Source organism: Falco naumanni, chromosome 13 (assembly GCF_017639655.2).
Source record: "Falco naumanni isolate bFalNau1 chromosome 13, bFalNau1.pat, whole genome shotgun sequence".
NCBI lineage: Eukaryota > Metazoa > Chordata > Aves > Falconiformes > Falconidae > Falco > Falco naumanni.
In genome coordinates, this window is record NC_054066.1 from 21,068,249 (window position 1) to 21,089,586 (window position 21,338).

The window sequence follows — 21,338 nt, forward strand, 5'->3', positions numbered from 1 at the left end:
CAAAGATTACATTTAAACACATCTACTTTGATCAAATCTCCCATAATTTCCATAGCTTGAGAAGTTAAACCACTTTCCATACAAATACACAGCTGGTTATATACTTCCCATAAATAATATATTGAAAATTCCTAAAACATCTACATAGAAATAATTACTTACCAGTATTATTAGTTGAGCAGTCTCAGCATGATAAAAAATTCGACATGCTCCCACAGCTTTTTTGAAATCTTTATGTGCATTTTCATTAGCACACCTAAGGAAACAAAATTACTTATTTCAACAAGCTTCATCAAAACAGAACATGTCATATCATGATCAGAACCAAGAATGTTTCAGTAGTCTATGGTGACGACTATTCAGAAACTGAAAATTGCCCATTTTCCATAATGTGTTTCCAGAGCTTATTTCTCTGTGGACCGTATGCCAGCATGGTTACTTGGCAGGTCTCAGTACCAGAAGCCCACTGTGAGTGCATCACCTGTACAAGCCTGAAGACAGACCTCAAGCTCCCATCTCAGAACTCCCTTTCTATCCCCACCCCACAAGCTCAGCAGGTGTCCCCGTCAGCAGTTTCTAAACCAGCTACTGCAGTCACAGGCCACCCTTAAAAGTTCTTCATGGACCTGTAAATTGGCCTCTAAAATTTAAGTGGGTCTTGTCCCGTCCAATTCCCCCCTGCCCAAATACAGTAAATGCCTAATTAAAGTGTGCAGAGCTACTCACGCATCTCTCAGATCTTCAGGAACGTCCACTGTGCACTTGAAAAAGGTGTTCTTTTTGACAGTTTTGTTTTGATTCACAGGTCGCAGTCGTTCATAGGTGACAATTTCATTGTAAGTGGCATCACAAGCAGCATATTCAATGACATAAAACTATGGAAGAATTTTTTGGATTTTTTTATATTACTTCAGTAAGGAACAACAAAGACATAGTAACATTACCAGCATCACCAAGAAAGTATGAAATACAAACAGACTAAAACATAAATCTGAGTTGATGTAATGCTACAATTCTAGACAAACGAACTCTGACATATCTCAGTACCCATCTGATACCTGAGTGGTCAGAGTACCGTAATTTCAGTCCCCCACAAAAGCATCTTTGACGAGATTTTTCTCATGCCCATCTCTCTTCAAATACCTACTTCAGGCCAGTTCAACTTCCAAATTTCAAAACTTTTACTGGAGCTCTAATGCTAAAAAATATACCATAGAGAAGCAAACATAACTCATTCCTCATTCATCACAGAAATATCTGCTTTGCAACAGTCAAAAAAAACCCAAACCACCAGAACTACTGATTCAACAGCAAACCACCTGTGAATCATGTAAAGATCAAAAGGAAAATAAAAATTCAATAATCAATCTTTTTGATACACACTATCCCCAGTTTCAGAAGGCAAGAGAACTAAGAAGATTTAACAGCTACCAATAATCTCCTACACTTCTACCCAACAGATGCAAGTCTAAAGAAGCTTGCGTGCACAATCTCCCCAAAGACTGGCTTTGTGTTGGGGATTCAGCCTTCTCCTATCCTCCCTTCCGTCTGTATGCAATTAGGAATGCAGCAGCACTTTCTCCTCTTCCTCCCTCAAAACTGGTATCTGTTTTGTCAACACCTGCCATTTATCAAGTATCAGGAAACAGTAAATCACTAAGGTTGTGACATACTTTTCCACATGCTATGTTCCAAGTTCAGGTTTTATGTTTGGCTTAGGGATCACCCTAATCATATAAAGCTGCTTTTAAACATATCACAAAACCATTTAAGTAATAGTAACGTAAAATAAATACTAAACAGACAACTAAATTTACGAGAACTACCACTACATACTTTAAAAAATTAACTCCTATAATTAAAGCTATTTCTGGTTATCAGAACAATCACAAAGCTGACTATCAGTAGACACAGGCATTGTTTGTGAATTTCACATTTACTTTAAGGAAACAATTTGCATATGGAATCGTGTTACAGACTGTACAAAGAAGCCAAAAACTGAACTGTGGAGGTTTCCTCTTGGGGGGACAATTCTGTAAAATAACTAGTTTGACAATGCTCTATGAAGACACCAGACATCTGATGATTTTAAAATTTAATTTAATTTAATTCTGAATTTAAATTCAGAATTAGGAATTTTTTAATGACTTTTTGAAATCAGCAGCATAGCAAGGTAGCTGATAATAAAATTCCAAATTTCTGTAACATGTAAGAGAAGCAGATTAGCCCCAAATGACAAACTATCATTTAAATCAGTTTGTCTTCTTTTCTGCCATTTTCTTAACAAGCTGTTCATCCACAAGGATCAAGACACAGAATCTTCCTCCGGTAACTGCCACCACCTTGCCCTTAACAGAACTCAGTATCAGTTACTCTTTGTTGACAGTTTTTAAACTGTATCAGAAATCGGACAATTTTTTTCTCAGCCCAGTTTCCTTCAGTTCTAGGAATCTAATACTGTAGAATCAAAACACAGGACCTTTCCTACTACAAAATTAAATGCTCTTGCTGTCATTTCACAAAATAAAGCTTTAATGAGACTGCATCAGACACTGCCATAACTCTCTATATACTTAAGTGTCTGAATCTACAAGTTACTTTGCAGCTGCAACTCTTAACAGTGAACGGTAAAATACCGACTTGATAGATGTAAAAGCAAACCAACCAGCGTCTCTCCACTACACTCAGTAGAAATATGTACACAAAGGAAAATCTAGAGCAACACACATCGATAGCTACAGCATGCTTGATTTATGGAGTCTGAACAGACTTTAACACAAGTGAAGCATACCACTTAATTGCTTGGAGGACTATGTGCATGCGCAAGAACAGGACTTCTAACAAACCTACTTTGTGAATTGAACTTGGTGGTAAAAATTAACTACTAATAATGGAACTGACTGGCTCAGCTATAAAAACACAACCCTCAGCTGTGTCATACAGCATGGGTCATTCCAAAGCCACCTCAACTTACTGTTTTTGTATTTGTAGTACTTTATTCATAGTTCTTCCATCACAAAGACCTTTCATCTTTACTGTATTTAACCTAACAGCAAGAAGTCAGTAGGTTTTAAAATAATTTACCTCTCCTTTCATCATTCGAACTTTTGCCAGCCACCAGCCACAAGGTTCTTGGTCATTGGCTCTAGAATAAACCTGAAAATCAAAGTAGAAAGAAACACTGAGAGCACACAGAGACATAATTCACTTGCCTGCATGTATAATGAAGAATAAACATCCCAACTTTTCTAATTTTCACTAGAATGGAATACATTCTACACAAAAATTATTACTGTATAAAGTACCTAGGTATGTGCTTCTTGCACAGATTTTTATTGTTCTGCACTACAAGGACCATGAACAGATTTCCTTTACATATATTACTGACAATTCAACAGAAATTTCTGAAGGAAGATAAAACCTTGGTTCAATGCTTATTTGGGGCAAATCCTCACTAAATTCAAACGCTGTCTTCACACTGGAAGTTCACACAGAATTAACTCCACAATTTAGATTTTTGTTTTGTCCTTGGCTTACTTTATATACCTAGGACTACTGAAATAACCAAGTCATCATACGACTAAATATTCCATATTTAACAAACGCTATCAAGTTAATGCAAGATCAGATATAGAACAGAACACTCCTGAACTTTCACTTTCCTCATCTTCTGTAAGTTTCGTTTACTCCTTATACACTTCTGACAGGCCAAAGTCATTTGCATGCAGACTAAATAGGAAATTTTGCAACAACAAGGAGGCAGAAAATAATCCTTTACATTTAACCTCTTAAGCAAGCCAATAAATAGCACGCATTTCAAATAAGAACAACCTAGAAAAATCCAGCACCTTATACTACATTGTTTCTTCTATTATTAGCCCAAAACTACAAATGTATTCAAAAGAAACTCATAATTTTTGGTTTTAAAGACAAGTAGCATAAAAAGCAGAAGTTAAACTAATGACTAAATTTCTAAATATGCTACAATGAGCTGGGAGCAGAACATACATATTTTAATTTCCAGGTTTAATAAATAATTCTTAATTAACACTGTTTCTCTGTAAAACCATAGAATTCACACAATTCCCTACCAGATTATACCAAGTATTTCACCTGGGTTAAAACTTGTTTTTTGAAGAGCTTTATTACCTCTTCACATCAAAACATTTCTAACAGTTACATTCCAGATCCAAAATTAAGATTACCTAGTTTTGTTTTTAATTCTGAAACATTCTCAAGCTATTCTGAATTTTAGGTTTTGAGGAAGTTCCATTGGTAGTTCTGTGAAAAAACTGAAATTAAAGTTTCACTGAAAGCCTAATAAATCCATTATTAGAGACAGGCTCCATTTTAAATCTTCACTTTGGTATCCTACCTCAAATCATGACCACCACCTTGAACAGACAATCAGTTACGTATCAGTTTGTTAGGATAAACTCACCTCCACTTCATCTCCTTCACCAATTTCTTTCTTGATATCAGGGGGTGGTGGTAATCTGACTTCATTAAAGGGTACCTGGCGCTCCGGTTGCCAACTGAAAGTTGAAAAGACATCCCACATTATTTCTAGAATTTTCCTGTTGTTTTCTTACTAAACTCACTCTTCCCATATAATCAAGTCTGTTTCTTCATTGCTAGAAACCAAACCTTATAAGCAAAGGAAGAAAATAATCCTGTCAAGACAAAAACAGTATCTGGGAAGATACTTAATAATAAACCAATTTTTAAATTAACTGAAAAATTGTAACATAACTGGGTTCACTAAATGGCTTTCACAAAACCCAGTGAAAATGCTATTAAGATGATGTACTTATATCTCTACTGCTCGAGTCATAAAGCTTTAATATAGATGTAAGCTTATCGTTGCAGTTCAACATGGGGTTCATCCATTTCTTCACCTCATACTTAACATTTCAACTGCTTACCATCAATGTTTGAAGTATTCCAGGAAGATCTGACTCTGGTTGTTCACAAAACTTCACATTCCTACCCACAAACTTGTTAACACTCCCAACTAAGTGTCGGGCAAACAGATTCAGTTCAAAACACACCTTTATATCTGTCTATCAATACCAATTATTACTAGGCACACGAAATTAAAATTTTACCTTCTTGTACAGAAAAGCTACTTATTTTACTGCAGCTGGCTCTACAAAGCATTTCACTTACAGAAATGTATTTCACAAGGACTACTGGACAACTCACATCCTCTGCATTCTCCTGAAATTCCTCTTCCTTCTACTCTGTGAATGCCACAGAACAACACTGGCTGTTCCTCACTCTTTTAATCAGAAACCTACTCGAAGACTCTACACAGCTTGAAATACAGGGAAAAAAACATCTCTCAAAAAACTTATCAACTTGGAACACCTAAGGGACTTTGACAATATCTGTCAAATCATTCCCATGTCCATCATTTACGCCCATCTTAAAGTTCACATCAGGTACAGACAGGATCCAGAACTAACTTGTACCAGTAAGGATTACTTCAAGTGGTTTTTTTTCCTCCTCACTTTCATACAGAGCAGCCTAAATTAGCAGAACAAGTCTCAGTGTTAATTAAGAGCAAAAGGCACTTCTTTAACTTTCTACAAGATGGGTACATTCCTATGTTTTCTCTGAAAAGACAGTTTACGCTGAAGTACCTCACTTAATAAAGATGTCAGGTATCCATACACAGTTTTGCTCCAGCCATTATTATACACATTATTTTTCTTTTAACTATAGTGGAACTTTGAGAAACAAGGAAAGACCCATGAAGATTATGGATAGCTTTTGTTGAAATTGGAAGGTATTTTGGCCATAAGACATTATTTAAATCTCATTCGATTTCTGAGAAACAGTGAAAGAGGTTGACAAAAATCAATTGCAATTCAATTGCCCTAGCTGCAATATAATTGCCACTAAACTCAGGGTTTGGGTTTTTCCTTCCCATCCCCACCTTTGTAAAGTTACTGTTCTCATAGATGCAAAGGCAAACAGCATCTGAAGACAAAATGCGTTCCTAAATTATGAGGTATATAAAACCTCAGTTCAGAAAGCGTGAGCGTAATAATGACTACTGAACAATGGCAGCAAAAACACTGCAAACTCAATGAGCTGCCTGAAGTTCCCTATTCAACTGCGCCTTGTAGATAAAGAATCTAGCAAACAGGAGCTTACAGAAAGTTATAAACAGCCCATAATGACATGCTATGACTGAAGAGACCTTGTACCTTCAATAAAATCTGCTTGAAGTTGCAGCAGGTTATTTTTGGTTCCATCTCCAATCACCTAAAGGAACCTCATCCCCCAGAAATGGATGGGCCAATAATGAATTACCTAGTCAGCTGCAAGATGTTTTGTGTTTTTTTTAATAACAGTGGGAAAGGGCACAGAAAGCTCAGTTCTCAGAATAGGAGTTGTCAAAGTTTTAATGGCAAAAAGTCAAGAACTGGAGCATCTCACTGATGAAATACAAAACAAGATGTTTTAAGAAATGACTTGTGACTGGCTACAAATTACCTGCCAAGAGGATCTGGCAGAACTGACAGCTAACAGTCAGAAGGATTATCCCAAATATCTGGCACAAATTACAAAAAAGGGAGGTGCTTGCTTCTTCTAACAGAGAAGTCTGTCTTTCAACGTGGCTGCTTCAAACTCCAATGAGCCTCATGACATTGCACCTCAAGATCTCATTTTCTATCTTAAACAGTAAGACGCATCCAGTTCCTGAGGCTTCTGTGTTCACTCTCTGCCTCCTCACCTCCAAAAAAAAAAAAAAAGTCTTTTAAAAGAATCAAGGATTATCTGCCCAGAGACTAATTATTGCTGTGGCCACAAAATTATCATTAGCAGTCTGCGCTAGGCCACTAACTTCGGGAACCTTACGATAGCTGTTAACAATCGCAGAAAATGCAAACTGACAATTCAGACTGCCTTTAGCAGAGTAGATGCGTTTACTTCACTAGCACTGATCACTACCACAACAAAATGATGCATTCAGGACAGGACACCCTTGCTGACTTCAGTTCTACTAAAGCCCTTATGCATTTAACTCAGTAAAAAGGGTAATAGTTTGTCAGATCTACACCACAGAATAATGTGACTAAAACTGTATACTCACTTCCTGATCAGGCCTATATTTAGTCAGCAAAACATTCTACATACGTTGTAGCCTATCCTTTTTGGAACGTGGCTGCTGCCACCAGACTTTCTGCAAAACAAATGGATGACATGGACACCGAACACCAGAAACGTGTTTGCCAGCAATTAGGACTCCAGCTGTGAACCACAGGCACTTCCTTTAGCTTACCTGGTTTCTGATGTGAAAGTATACGTTTTGAAGGCAAAGAGCCTCCTACCTTAAAGAAAAGGTATGCACATTGAATACAGAACTAAAGATTTGTCACAGACCATGGACAGGATGAAGGACCCAATTTGTTCTTTCTATTTGAGTTCTGGGATGGGGGTATGAAAACCCAGAAGACAGTAACAACTTCCATGAACACCTCAGTAACTGTTAGTACAAATTATATTTGCCACCTGACATTCTAACTACTCTTCATAAAAGGGCTAGAAAACACAGGTTAGAAAGAAATCAAGACTGGACTTTGCAGGGTAAACCCTAGAATTACTTCTTCCCCACTCCCTCCAGATTTACTTCTATACACACATGTATGTATATGCATACACACCCACAAGATTCTAAAATGCTGTGTATAAACATACACTTGCACACTCCCTAGTACTGCCTTTATTACCCAGCAATCTTTTTTGAAGAAAGGGTCAAAGACTAATCCACAGGTTGGTGCTGGCAACGTTTAGTAAAAATTTTCACATCAAAAGCGGACGCATTTTTAGGATCTCCACCTAGCAACTGGGAGCGAACAGGAAAGAAAATGTAGCTCCCAGAGTATCTTAAATCAGCCCTGGAATCTCCCAGGTAATCCACAGTGTTATCAGTCTGAACGCTGAACAACACTTATTCATTCATACTTTACCATCCCATGGATTATCTTTGACTTGCCACTACAAGCCCCTAGTTGCACTGCTGTGTTTATACATTAAATGAAGAGGCCCTCGTGGATAATTCTTTCTCCGGGTTTGCTTACAGATTTAAACTCCTTTTCCACTAAAAAAAGAACAGGTCTTTAAACTGGATATGTATGTATACTTACTTTCTTAGTAATTAAAGAGAAAATATCAATTACTCTCACGATACAGAACTTTTGCTTTTTTAGAAGTATATCTGATCTGAGCAATACTGGTCAGTGTTCACAACCAGAACGAAACAGGCAGAAGTACTGTGGTATTTTCCATCTTTTTCTGCTTTAGTCTAACAGTATCAGGCCTCTGTCATTGATAATTATTTTAATTAAATTTGGCTGTCACATCTATGGGCATCGCTAAAGATACCGAAAGTGTAAAAGACTGTGTAACTGATGAGCTGAGTTCTGATACAGCAATTCAAGAAGGTAGTTCATGGAGACTGTGAACTGAACAGTGAGCCTGTACTTTTAAAACCATTACCTTTCTAATGCTACTTCCTCTTCGTATCAAAACAAACACACACAATACCAACAGCACAAAACCAAAATAACAACGTAACACCCAAATGATTTATTTTTAAAATAAAATACTTACTTGTTTTCAAATACAACTGTGAGTGAGTCCTCATGAACATCTTTGATAAATCCCTAAAACAAAAACATTTTTATTACAAGAATGCAAGTAAAATCAAAACAAGGCAGTAATTTCAAGACAGCCTGAAACTAAGCCAAAGAGCAGACCACCACATCTAGGGTTCCAGTGTAGGAAAGTTTCCAAGACACAATCCAACTCTTCACATGAGGTTGCTGATATTCTTAGTTGGCTATTCTAAGAAATACAGTGCACAGGGATTGTTCCAAACGACTGCTGAAATCTGACCAGCACATTTACAACTGAAAACTCAAGAGTTTATTATTTTATCTACAGGTACCTACAACTGCTTTACAGGAATAAAAGGAGACAGATCCAGGCCCAGGGCAATTAGTACAACTTGCAGTACAATGTCAAAGAGCTGAGCATAGCATTATTCGCTTAATGGGTGTTCTCAAGAAGAAACCAAATCCAAACAACCATCCTTCAGAATGGTACGACTGCAGGTTGGGTAAAATTTAGCAATACAGCCTGCCACAGAGCTAGTTAAAGCATCATCTCTCAAGTACCAAATTGGGAGCTGTATGAGGCCAAATACCTGTAGGATCTCACAGGAAAATAGAGAATACAATATTTCGCATTTTTTTTGTATCACATTATTATGATTTCAGGAACAACTAAGGAGAAATCCCACTTCCCCTTCTTTCGTCTGAAAGACAAAGGGCTTCTTCAGGGGGCACTGATTATGTCAAAGACCTGAAGACAAAGAACCACCCAATAAATACAGCTGTACTCAAGTACAAGTTCCTACACCTCTTGGTTAAGGCAGGAAGGCATGTGGCAAAAAATAGCAAAGGGACAAGAAACATCTTTCCAAGTACTCCTGCTTTTGCTAGAGCTTGGTATTTGCCCAAGCAAAAGAGGTCAAGGAAGAACCTGGTTTTAAAGGAGTGAGAGAGTTGCATAGCTATGTTAAGAGAAGTTCCAAGAAATCTGCTGAATGGATTATATCCACCTAAGAAACTGCCAGCTGAGGAGGATGAAGAACATTATCAACTGTGCAAGGAGCCACTAGCCCACAGCCATACGATGTGCCAGCTCACAGAAAGATAATTTTGACACAGGAGATCACCCAATGTAATGACAGACAGTAAAGGAGCCCACGCTGACAGCTGCTTGCAAAGGCCCTAAACGAACACATCTCCTTTTACCTGAACTCTTACTCGGGCAATGCTGTGCAGGCATTTCCTCAAAACCTGCTTTTCCGCTCCCTGAGCTTCACTTGAAACCATCTGCCAGCAACACAAAAGACCGGCTCTAGCAGAACACACACTGGTAACCCTGAACAAAGCAGGTAACCAGAAAATCACAGAAGCCAACCTAACTGAACCACCTAGCGTGTTCCCAATAAAATAAACCCTTTCAAAGGCCATCCTGCCACTGCAAGGAAAGGCAGGCAAATCTCTTTCTTTGAAAGGTAAGCAACTGAAACAGTTGGCAATGAAGTACACCCACAATCAGGGCCTTTTTGTTTCAAGAAAGTTTCTGGACAGGTAAACTGGACAGGCAGACTCAAGTTCTGTCTGTCTGAAGATGCAAAAAACATACAAAATTTACTGCCTCAAGTATGCATTAGCTAACAACAGAGGTAATGCAGAACTTTTACCAAATTTATGCTATCAATGTCCCCTTTAAATATGCCCCAACATGTGGATGAAATATCATAACATAAAGCACAGAAAATTTGTTCTACTACAATTCACTTAAACTCTATCCAGGCACAAAATGCCCGAGTCACAGGACTGCGCACCAAGGCCATGCAGTCCATCATTCAGAGGAATGACAACTTAACATAAAGCGGTATTTACAGAAAGGGATTTAACTCCCTATATGGACAGCCATTTATTTGCATTCCAAGAGCCTGTGATTCAGTATTAGTCTTCACCTCATTATGCTGCTTTATTCCATAGCTGAATGTTACCTCTTACTTATGTTACTACATGCTCCCCCAGTAGTCAATATGAGGGGGGGAGGGGGAATATGGATATATTTCTAGGGTCTGCCTATAATAACTGAAAATTTGTTCTGCAGATCTGAATTCAGTTATCTTTCCTTTATTAACAAACAAAACTTCAGATTCAAAATCAGGCACCACAAAACACCTGAAAAACATTCAGAACAATGCTCTGCAGAGTTCAGAAAATCCTGAATCCACTGACTAGCTGCAGGTTTCATTAATAAGACAAAACAAGTAGAAAAGAAGGAATCCCCAATGCACTGACTTTCCAGGATTTCAGACAATTAGTCCATTACTAGGTAAAGTCTGGCTTTCTGCATGACAGCACAAACACATTTAATATTCAACTTATTTTCAAGCCAATGTCCTGCTGAATGGGAAGACTGAAGTGGAACAATAATGCAGGTATGACTAACAGCAGACTAACAGCTGACACTGCACAAACGTCAGCTGCACAAACGGAAACATTACACACTTCTTAATAAAACCGAAAGTACAAATTCCAACCAAGAGTCTGTACATTTTACACCACCATGGGGGTTTCAGGAACTCCTTCACACAAGGAAGTCTTTCACTTCAAAGTGTGCACACTGCTCTTCCCATGAGACTGTAATGCAGACTCATGGCTAGCAGACTTGTACATAGGAACTTGCTTGACATTACCTGAACAGCTTTTTCACTTGACATTGTCAAACTCTTTCACTCCACAATATTTATATATATATTTAAACACTCAAACTCAAATATAGTATTTTATCAAGTATATATATACTTCAAGTGACAAATGGGACATATGTAAAGCATTAAAGTTACATAATTATTTAAATAATTACACTGCTGAGGCCTGAAAAGTCTGACCACAGCCTGCCTAAACACAAGACTAACAGTGAAGGAATAACATAAAAGTAAGAAGTCCCAAATATAATTCTTACTATTATAAATTTCTCTACAGCTGTCACATTTGCCGTAACTGAAGCACAGCAGTCTATGAAGTACTACAGATTGTATGGTTCATTTGCAATACAACTAGAAATGATCAGAATGCAATATAGGTTTTAAATGCCGTTTTATGAGAAATAATTCCCTTACTGCCAAGAAATATGCCAAAAGTATCGTCAAAAGAATTCCTGCATACTACTTTCCTACCTACAACCCCAAGCTTTACTATAAGCATTATCAGCTTTCACCTACAATTCCAAGATAAAAACAAGAGAAATAGATTTCATGCATGTCAGGATGACATTTAGTGTAATTTTTAAAGGAAGACCATAGAGTTTTTCAAAAAAAGGTTGTACAAAAAACCTGTGGTATTAAGGTATTTTGCAATATAAAACACGTTTTCTAACATTAAAGTTAATATTAAAACCTATAAATTCACAAGGTTTTTTCAGAAAGGGTGTGATAAACATTAAACAGAAGAGTAAACATCCTCGTTCTCAAGTAGGAGTTTTGAAGGAGTTCTTTATCAGTGAGGTAACCGATATAAATAGATCTGTACTCTAAGCTTGCACTAGTCATGTCTGATCAGAAACATTTTATACTAAATGAAGTACTGATGCAACACATTAACTTTTGCTCAAATGAACAAGGTACTCCATTACTGAAATTTAATTTAGCAGTGTTGCCTAAGATAGAGAATGCCAATACTTAAGTTCGAAATATTCTATGTTCCTTACACATTATTCCATGTATCCTCATTAGAAACAGAGGTGATGAGGCAGAGCTAACAAGAGACCACCAAACACATCATCAATAAATTCACTGGCACCAAAACCACGCAGCGACGAGTAGTATTATCAACATGAAAGCTTACATGTAACATTTGTGTGTGTTTTATACCACATACAAGACTGTGGGCGGCAGGAAGCAAAGAAAATGTGATGTGACTTCATCTTGCCAGACTTCCAATTTGGACTGTCCAGATATTAGTGTCAGTCATCCGGTTTACGCTGTGAGCTGGATCTCTGGAAGCCCATGTATGCCCCACTTGCTGCAGCCCAGCTCATGAGGCAGATGGGAGACTATACTGTACTACAAGCTAGGCTATTAATGTCGTGCTGGCTCCCCAGGCACTTTGGCTCAGACCTGCCCCTGCCACTCACTTGGCAGAAGCCAGGCTCCCACCACTGGCACCTGTAAAAGGCAGGGTAATATAGCTAGGACTCTTGCCTAGGTTTGGGACCAGTGATCCAGAAAATCTAACACAGGGCCACACAGTCTTATGTATGAGCAAAAGGACAGGAAACTATGAACAGATCATTTGTCACCAAAATCACTACAGTTGAGACTTCATCCCTTCACACACACACACACTCTCCTTCCCTTTTACCTGGGTTTTGCTCATGGATTTAGGATTAAGATCTGCTGATAACATAAACGGATCAAGACTTACTGAAGTGCCCTTACAGTGAACTGTATGCTTGCATATATACACACAGTTGTGGTTTTTTTAAATCCAGTTCCAGGCAAAGTCACAAAATCTGTGTAACAGTGCAATTCAAGCTCCCTCTTCATTCTGCTTTCTTATCTGACCCACAAGTAGGACAGTCCCATCTAAACACGAGGTGCTGTTAATTTTCCTGCATTCTTTCCAGGGATAGCCACTGTGCTGGCTTTTGAGTGACACATACCTGCACGCTAAAAACTATACTAAGACCATTACCCACTGCTGAGCAAATTTAAAATGGTCAATACTTTGGCATCTGGTACCATGGACTGTTTCTGAATTACTAACATAAAGGTCAAAAAGCTTGTATCTAATTAGGAATCCTTTCACTCCTTTCAGAAACAAGAACCATTAGTATTTTTAACTAACATTCATACACAACTGCTTCATATAACCAATACATGAAATATTATAAATGGATGTATCCTACGCTGACCCCCGGCAGGCGGGAATCATAGCAAACACAGGAAACTTGTAAATAATCAAATCACTGGACAAAAAGGACTGAACTTCATGAAGTATTATATTCATTAAAGTGATTAGCTGCACCTGCATATACAAGGGATTGACAAAAGAAAGCAGATGTAGTTCACTGCAAAACACAAATATTACAAGCAGGCATCAAGTAAGAAAGATCCTGAACTATTACATCAATTTTAGCAACCAGTTTGATCTATGACATTACTGCTTATTTCCATTCACGATCATAATTATCACATGTAAATTCAAGGGTCCTTATGACAGTTATGCAAGAACATCAGCACCAAATCCCCTCATTTAGGCTTATTCACTTAAGTCTAAATGACATATTACTTAATACTGCTTTCTTCATACACGTATTCCCAAAGGGCAAAACTTCTGACAGACATCCTCCACTGATGATGTACATCAGTGATCAATAATCACTGCCTGTGGCATCTCCCTTTTAACAGCCTAAAAGGTTCAAGCAAATGGCTTGTCAACAGCAGTAATGATTACAGATACTTCTTTCACCAGTCTACACAACTTTAAAGACATCAGTTAACAACTTTAAAATGTCCAAAATCTCCCACCCATTAAGGCTAGCTATAATAAATTAATGTTGACTCTAAGACAGTTGAGTTATTTAGGAAAAAAAAATATCCAGTTACCATGTTTCCTGGTGTAGTAATTGGGTACAAACAGATGTGTAAGCTACACTCTTAATGACAGCTTCCTATTTTAATAGCCATCAAGCTAAAAACCATTCAGAAGAACTCCAGAGTTGTTTTCAAAGCCACTAATTAAAAATTCTAAGAAAAATTAAAAAGCTATTATATTTTTTTATTGATGCATAAACCTTTTCTCACACATAATTGCTCACTGTGCTTTGAGACTGTACATGCGGAGAAATGCCATGTACTTATCCTTCATCATTTTTTTCCCTTAGTAATACTCTGGCTAGTCTCTACCCTGGGGCCTATGCCAACTCCTGCTACCAGCACTTTGGTTAGTCCTGTTACCAAAACAGCTGCATCCCTTGAAAGAGGAACAGAACAAGAAGGAAGCACTTTAGAATCCATAAACTAAAGGTTGAGTTTCATTCTAATTCACATTTTAATGTATTTTATGCCCTTGCATAATCTGAACAGCTACTATGCTAGAACAAAAAAAAAAAAAAAAGAGTGCAAATGCATGCAATGCACCAGAATCAGTTTTTCAGCACATGTTAAGTCCTCACAATGAAGAATGTAATGGACCTTTCAGAGTTATTCAGCTGCTGTTGAAGGAGCCAGGTAGAGGAAGTTACCTTGTGTTAGATTTATGTACCTTGGCTGCATTTTATTGCAAGGCCCAATCCACTTCATGTAAAACTGACACCTGAACTCATGAATAATGTGCAGAACCAGAGCTCTAATTTGCATACAAATGCACATATGCAAGCTGATGGAGATACTGGATGAAACAGAAGCTTTCATCTTGTTCTTGCCAAAAGTTACACAGATAAGCTTCACAAATAGCAGAAGAGGCAATGGGCACAAACTGTGACACGCGAGTTTCTGTATGAATGACAGCAAACTTTTTTTTTTTTTTTTACTGTGAAGGTGCCTGAGCACAGATTGTCTGGAGAGGTTGTGGAGTCTCCATCCTCACAGATATTCAAAAGTCATGTGGATATGGTCCTGGGCAATGGGGTCTAGGTGGCAATGCTTGAGCAGGGGTGTGCACCGGATGACCTCTATCCATAGTCTCTGCCAGCATCAACCATCTGTGATTTACTTAATGATATTAATGGCACAGAGAATCATCATCCTGAAAATACTGCAGTCAGGCCAAGACGAGGCTGCGAGTATTTAACTTTCACTCTCTTCAACCCACTTAGAGGCCAAAGAAATCCAGATACTTCTGGCCATTTCACATTAAAAAAAAAACCAAAATCAAACCTCTACTCTTCTGTCCCAAAGGCAAAACCTAAACTGCAATCTAGCACTCACCTAGTAAGCATCAACTGCTCTGCTCTAAGGAAGTCCTCACCACACTTCTAATACATACAAACCCTTAACTAGTACAGTTCATCACCCCTGTCCACTATCCTCCCTGTTCCACTACACAAACCTCACCTTTTTTCAGAAGACCATGACCACTTGGAGCCCCATCAGTACCATCTGTTCTCTAAAGAAAATGGCTTCTCAATATTATGATATATGCAAAGTCTTCTGAGCTGCAGGGAGTGGCTGAACACTGACTCTGCTGTATACTGGTTGAGAATCTGGGATAAAATATAAGGTAAATGCTCTCCTGTTCTCTAGATTATATTAATTATTTAAAGCAAAGGGAGAAAAAACCAGCATAAATTGGTTTGGAGAGGTTAAATTTAAATCACAGTATTTTTTGGACAAAAGAGCGTGAAGTTATCTTGGGGTGTCTACCATAACGCAGTTACTGTCCACCGATCTATGCATCATAAAAAATATTTTGACTTTTCATGTATTTTAATAAAGAACAGCATTCCACTAATTTACAGCAACCATAGTGTATACATATAAATACATGTTCAATTTTAACAGGGAATTCTTTGTATTTTACTAAGATGAGGAAAAAATCTACAAAGAATATCATTTATATACGTGGTCCTATCTCTAGTAACTACTGAAAACCCCATTACAATGCTCCAACAGATTTAATCACTACATTCGTTCTACTACAGCTAAGTTGCAGAGAGTATTAACAACTCATTAAAAAAATTCTGTCATGTAATTGTTTACATAATTATTTTGGGTTTTTATCTCTGTTGGCATAGCAGGATCCTTCTCATCTCATTTACCGGGAGGTATGCTGTGCTAATGAATCAGGATTCAGACTGTTCAGAGAGCAAACCTCAAACTTCATCCCACTGAATAAATTCTGCTCTTCCCTTCAGAAAATTTTTGCCACCTTCTATACAGCGACATGGAGCTTCGAGAAGATCAGCTTATTATCTTACAAATGCTATTATCAATGCTATCAGTGGTCAAAAATAGAGTACTTTCCAGATGAGACTGACACACCTCCCTCCTCTGCTTCAGAAACTTGTAACAGAAAGTTACTAGCAGTGTTATTTAGTCCCAAAATGCATGCATAACCTCTGCCTACCTGAACACTAAGACCCACAAAATGGAGTCACTGAAACACACATTTCATTGTATTTAGCTCACAAGAATCATCTTTTTACATTGTGTTACAGTTTGGTTTATTTGGTTTTGGTTTTTTTAGGGACTTCCCTGGGTTTTTTTCCCCACTTCTCCACAGTGGATTATTCTGAGCTGGGGCTTTGGTTGCTATGGGTCCAATCACTCTAACCTGACTTCATCCATCATAAAGATGCCATCACAGGCCTTAATGCCCATTTCATTGATCTGAAAACCATTAATGCCATTTTTAAGTAAAACTTCTGCTTTTGTTAGTCACTGTTCACAGCGCTAAAACACATCATGGTGCTAATCCAAGCCTGACAATTCTGACTGACTTAGAGGGAGACGTCATCATTGCAGATTTTAAATCAGGCTTTTTGCAATAAATTCGGTGCACACAGATCCCTTCAATCCAAGAATTCAGTACACCTCCTAATACTCCCATTAGTCTCGCATTCTTCTTAAGCAGAATAAACAACTAATCCATGGTTTATAAAGTGGTCCAAGCTTACAAGGTAGAAAACTGAAAGCTAAGAAGAGCATCTCCAAATTCTGTGCTTCCTAATAGGCAGTGGGGGGGAAAAATATTAAATTTTTAGCTATTTAGAAGTATCCTGTTCTAAATACAAATGATTCTGATGTGGGTTACTGTGTGGTATTTCAAGTCCAACTAAAAATGCATCCGATTTACAAAATTTATTATCTACTAGTTTTGGTAAAAATTTAAGAGGCTTACCTAGCAAGGGGATATAGCTTATCCCATGACATTCTTTCCTGACAAGAGTATCTCCTGTTTGCCTCTTTTAATAGACAGCCAGTCAAAAAAACTAACTCCTGAAGTCAGCTGGTTACAATCCCTTGGACACCAACTGCCTTTACATACTGTACAATTACCACATGACTTCCAAGCCAAATCCACAGCTGCACACAGGAAATTCAGGGAAAAAAAGGACACCCCCACACCCCACAGTGCAACATCGCATGTGCAATTCCGCACTGTGTATGCGGTTAGGCACAATAGCTAAAGAGAGTCCTGAGATTAAATACTCCCAGAACACAGCTACACTGTGTGCTCACAATACTGGCTGGAATCAGCCCTCCTGGAAAGGAAGACAGAAGGCTATTGCCATAAAAAGAGCTGGGATTCTTAAACATCTGAAGCCAGGCTTAGGGGAAAATGAGTGACGGGCAACAGCTGAGAGTATTCTGCATTGATCCTGTAACATCCTGACATTCCAGGGAGGGTGATGGTGAAGGAAGCTTTCTGCTGACATAAATAAACTCGAAATCTTAAAAGAATTATTTAAAATATTTTAAAATTATTATTATCGCCTCAGTCCATCCCACCCCACCCAAAGCCCCTACTTCTTCCAAAAACACCCCCACACACCTTTCCAAGTCGAGGGCTGAGCAAACCCCCGCGCGGTGCATCTGCCCCCCGCCCCCCCTCGCCGCCACACTGACCTCCCTCCAGAGGCGCCCGTATCACCCCGCCTCGGCACCACCTTCCCCAGCCCCCGCCACCCCGCTCCGGCCCCGCCACCCTCCGGCCCCCTCCCCCCGCCCCCGCCAGCCGCGCCCCGCCGCAGCCCCCGCCACCCCCACCACACCCAGACACCTTCCCCCAACGCCCTTCCCCCCGCACCCTCCCTCCTCCGCGGCCCGGCGCGGGGGCTCCCCTCACGGCCACCAGCGGCCGCCCGCCCTCGCCCGGGCGCGGAAACCACCGGGAGGCCGCCCTCCGCGCTGCCCCCGCGGCGCCGACCCCGCCGCCGCGCCCTCCCCGCGCCGGTACCTTGTAGAAGGCCCCGTTAGAGCCGCGCACTTCCACCGTCAGCTCCTCCATGTTGAGAGCGCAAAGGACGCCGGGACGTGCTTCTAGAAACTGTCACCACGGGGGGGAGCGCTGGCGGGCTCCCCCTCCCCCTCCGCCCGCCCCCCGCGGGGTGGGGGCCGCTCCGGCCCCGCCCCGCCCCTCCTCCCCCCGCCGCGCGCGGTGGGGCTGCCCACGCCGCGGGCGCGGGGGGGCTCACTGCCGGCGGAGCGGGGCGTTCCCTGCGGGAAGGGCGGCCGGCCTCTCGCTTCCCCCCCCGCCCCGCCGCGGCCCGCGGCAGTGGGAGCGGCCGGCTGCTGGCCAGCGCGGCGCTGAGGGGGGGCGGCCGCTGCCGGGCCTCGCTCCCGCCCCGCGGCGCAGGTGGCCCGGCGGGCTGGGCCCGGCCCCGCGGGAGCGGCCGCCCTGTGGCGGTGGAGGGGGAAGTGGCTGCAGCCAGCGCTGCAGGCGAAATGCGGTGTTTTGTGTGGTTTTGAATGAATAACGATCCAAAAGGCCGGGCCTTAGGGGACACCTTCCGTTCCCGGGCCGCCTCAGGCAGCCTGGCTGGTCGCCCGCTGCAATCAAGATGGTGCCCGTCATCCCCCCGCGCTCCCGCTCTCTCGGCCGCCTTTGTCCCGTGCCGGAGCTACGGCCCGGCGCGGGGGGCGGGGAGCGCCCCCGCCTTCTACCCGGCGGCCCAGCCCCGGGGCGCTGCCCCTACGCGGCCATGGCTGGGGGGGGACCCTGCTGCAGACCGCCGGCAGTTCTTCCGTGGGCTGCTGCAGAGGGGTAAAAATAACATTACTTTGCCATCCGGTGACCCTCACAACACAGTCGGGCTAGAATTTTGCTATGAGCTCAATGCTTGCACAAGCTTAGTCATGCCGAGCTTGATGAAAGGCCTGTATCTTTGCCAAATGCGTCTATTTTTTTGCAATAGCTTTAAATATCAATAACGCTACTTTCAAACATCCTTTCTGCTGATCTTTCCTGTTAAATGTCAGCCCCAAAGGTACAAGATGGTTTTTTATCCACCAAATGTTTTCATTTATAGTTCCTCCATGTTACTCTCCGCATGTGCCCAAGGGCCAGCACACAGCGCTTAGCCCATTTATGTTCAGTATGGTCCATTGAGTAATTAATGTGAGGGTTATGGGGATGGGCTGGGAGGGTTCTGTTGGGGAAGAACGGAGGGTCATGTGGAGCCACGCTTACAGGCTCTGTGGACAGTAGAGCCCTGAGTCATTGTGGTGAGCCCGAAGGGAAATTAGACACAAATTTATTAGAAAAAAAAAAACCCAACAGGCTCTGCTTGTTCTGGAGAACCTGTTTTTTTCCAGTCAATAACTCAGACCTTTGTTTGGCTATGAGGTAGTTCTGTGATCTACTCTTTCTGTGCTGTGTGTATGAATATTCTCATTCTTGCATAGTATTTAATCCACATGAATGTTGGGAAGGGCATCTTTTATTATAAGTACTGTTTAAATCTTTGGAAATGGCCCACAATTTATACCATCACTGGTGCCTAGGCCATGCATAGATAAGAGAACCCTTCTTGCAAAATGGTCGGTGCCCCCTTTCCTATTGGCAGAAAGTGCTCAGGACTTCACAGGATACAGTATGAAACCTGGTAACGTGAAGCAAACAGTTGTGCTACAAAAATTCCATGCCAAAAATTTTCATTGCCCCAATATAAAATAGCCTGAGGTTCATTTAGTCAGGTTCCAAGACATAGTCTCTCAATGTCAACTGCTAAAAAATGTGTTAAGGGTTTAACATAAAAAAGCAAAACCAAACTATGTGTGAGCTGCTGTCCTCAGAAGTAAACACGGGACACAGATAACTGTGTGAGGTGCCTGGGCATCCACATTGGCAAAACAGGGGATAGATCTGGTCAATAATGATAACGAGAACTGGCCTGAGCCAATGCAATCTGCATCCGAATTTGCCTGATAAAATTTGGTTTTCTGGAAGTGTGCACATGATAGTAGCTAAAGCGACAGGGTTGTTTACAGGTTAATACTGAGGCACATTGCTATACCAAGGGGAAAATGGGGGTAGAAGAGGGTTACTATTAGGTTGTGGGCCATAACAGTTTGCAGTACATCAGCCAGACTGTCAAGGATGAATCTGTTCTTAGTTTTCACTTAATGTAAATTAGAAGTAACTACTAAATTAAATTACTTTTAAGTATTTACTGAAATAAGACAAGGGAGGATCTTCACTCAGCTTCAGGAACTCAAGAGTCTTCCTCTGATAGTAGCTACTTACAACTTTTTTCACAAGAGTACATAGGGTGATTGATTTTTTCTTTTCGTTTTGCAACACCCACAGTGAAACTGCCACTTACATTTCGTAGACCAGTTCTCGTCGGGGAGATGCTATGAGTAAGTCTAGTTGAACCACTGTCTGTCTGCTGTTGAAACTGTTCAGTAATGCAGGAGGGAGAGCAAGCTTCATCGCGCCAGGACAGTAAGCAAGAAATGGTAGGATTCAGTATCCTTGGGACCCTTGGTTGGAAAGAGCAGAAAAAGGGTTTGCTTATTAAGAGTGCAAAATAAAGGGTGAAGGATTAAACACTAAAGGATTAAGATTGTTGTCTTCAAATATGTCAAGGCATACGGAGGGGATGACAATCAATGAAACACTAAGGCTATACAAGACAGAAAACATAACCTAAGGCTATAAAAGACAGAAAACATGACCAGCAAAAGACTCCCAAATAGGTATAGGCTGACCATGAATAAATTTAGTCTGGAAATTACAGTTTAAAATGGAGGTTGAGAAAGTTTCTGGAACAGCCTTTCAAAA

The 21,338-nt window shown here is 40.6% G+C and overlaps 1 protein-coding gene across 12 annotated transcripts in view; it reads right to left on the reverse strand.

Annotated features, from left to right (window-relative positions):
- FXR1 (FMR1 autosomal homolog 1) overlaps positions 1 to 21,048 on the reverse strand; it is a 57,626-nt gene extending 36,578 nt beyond the window's left edge. For 7 of the 12 annotated variants that reach the window (XR_005830605.1, XR_005830604.1, XR_005830602.1 and 4 more), the window contains exons 1-6: positions 20,878 to 21,031; positions 8,626 to 8,678; positions 4,442 to 4,535; positions 3,085 to 3,156; positions 727 to 875; positions 163 to 256 (exon numbers count right to left, since the gene is read on the reverse strand). Coding sequence is in view for 5 of the 12 variants with exons in the window: in XM_040612708.1 (XP_040468642.1) it covers positions 163 to 256; positions 727 to 875; positions 3,085 to 3,099 (258 nt within the window). In the remaining 7 variants the exon portion in view is untranslated. Of the gene's footprint in view, positions 1 to 162; positions 257 to 726; positions 876 to 3,084; positions 3,157 to 4,441; positions 4,536 to 8,625; positions 8,679 to 18,509; positions 18,635 to 20,877 lie in introns of those variants that run through there. The other 5 variants (XM_040612711.1, XM_040612710.1, XR_005830606.1 and 2 more) reach the window with 4 other exon arrangements.
- Positions 21,049 to 21,338: the final 290 nt, after the last annotated feature.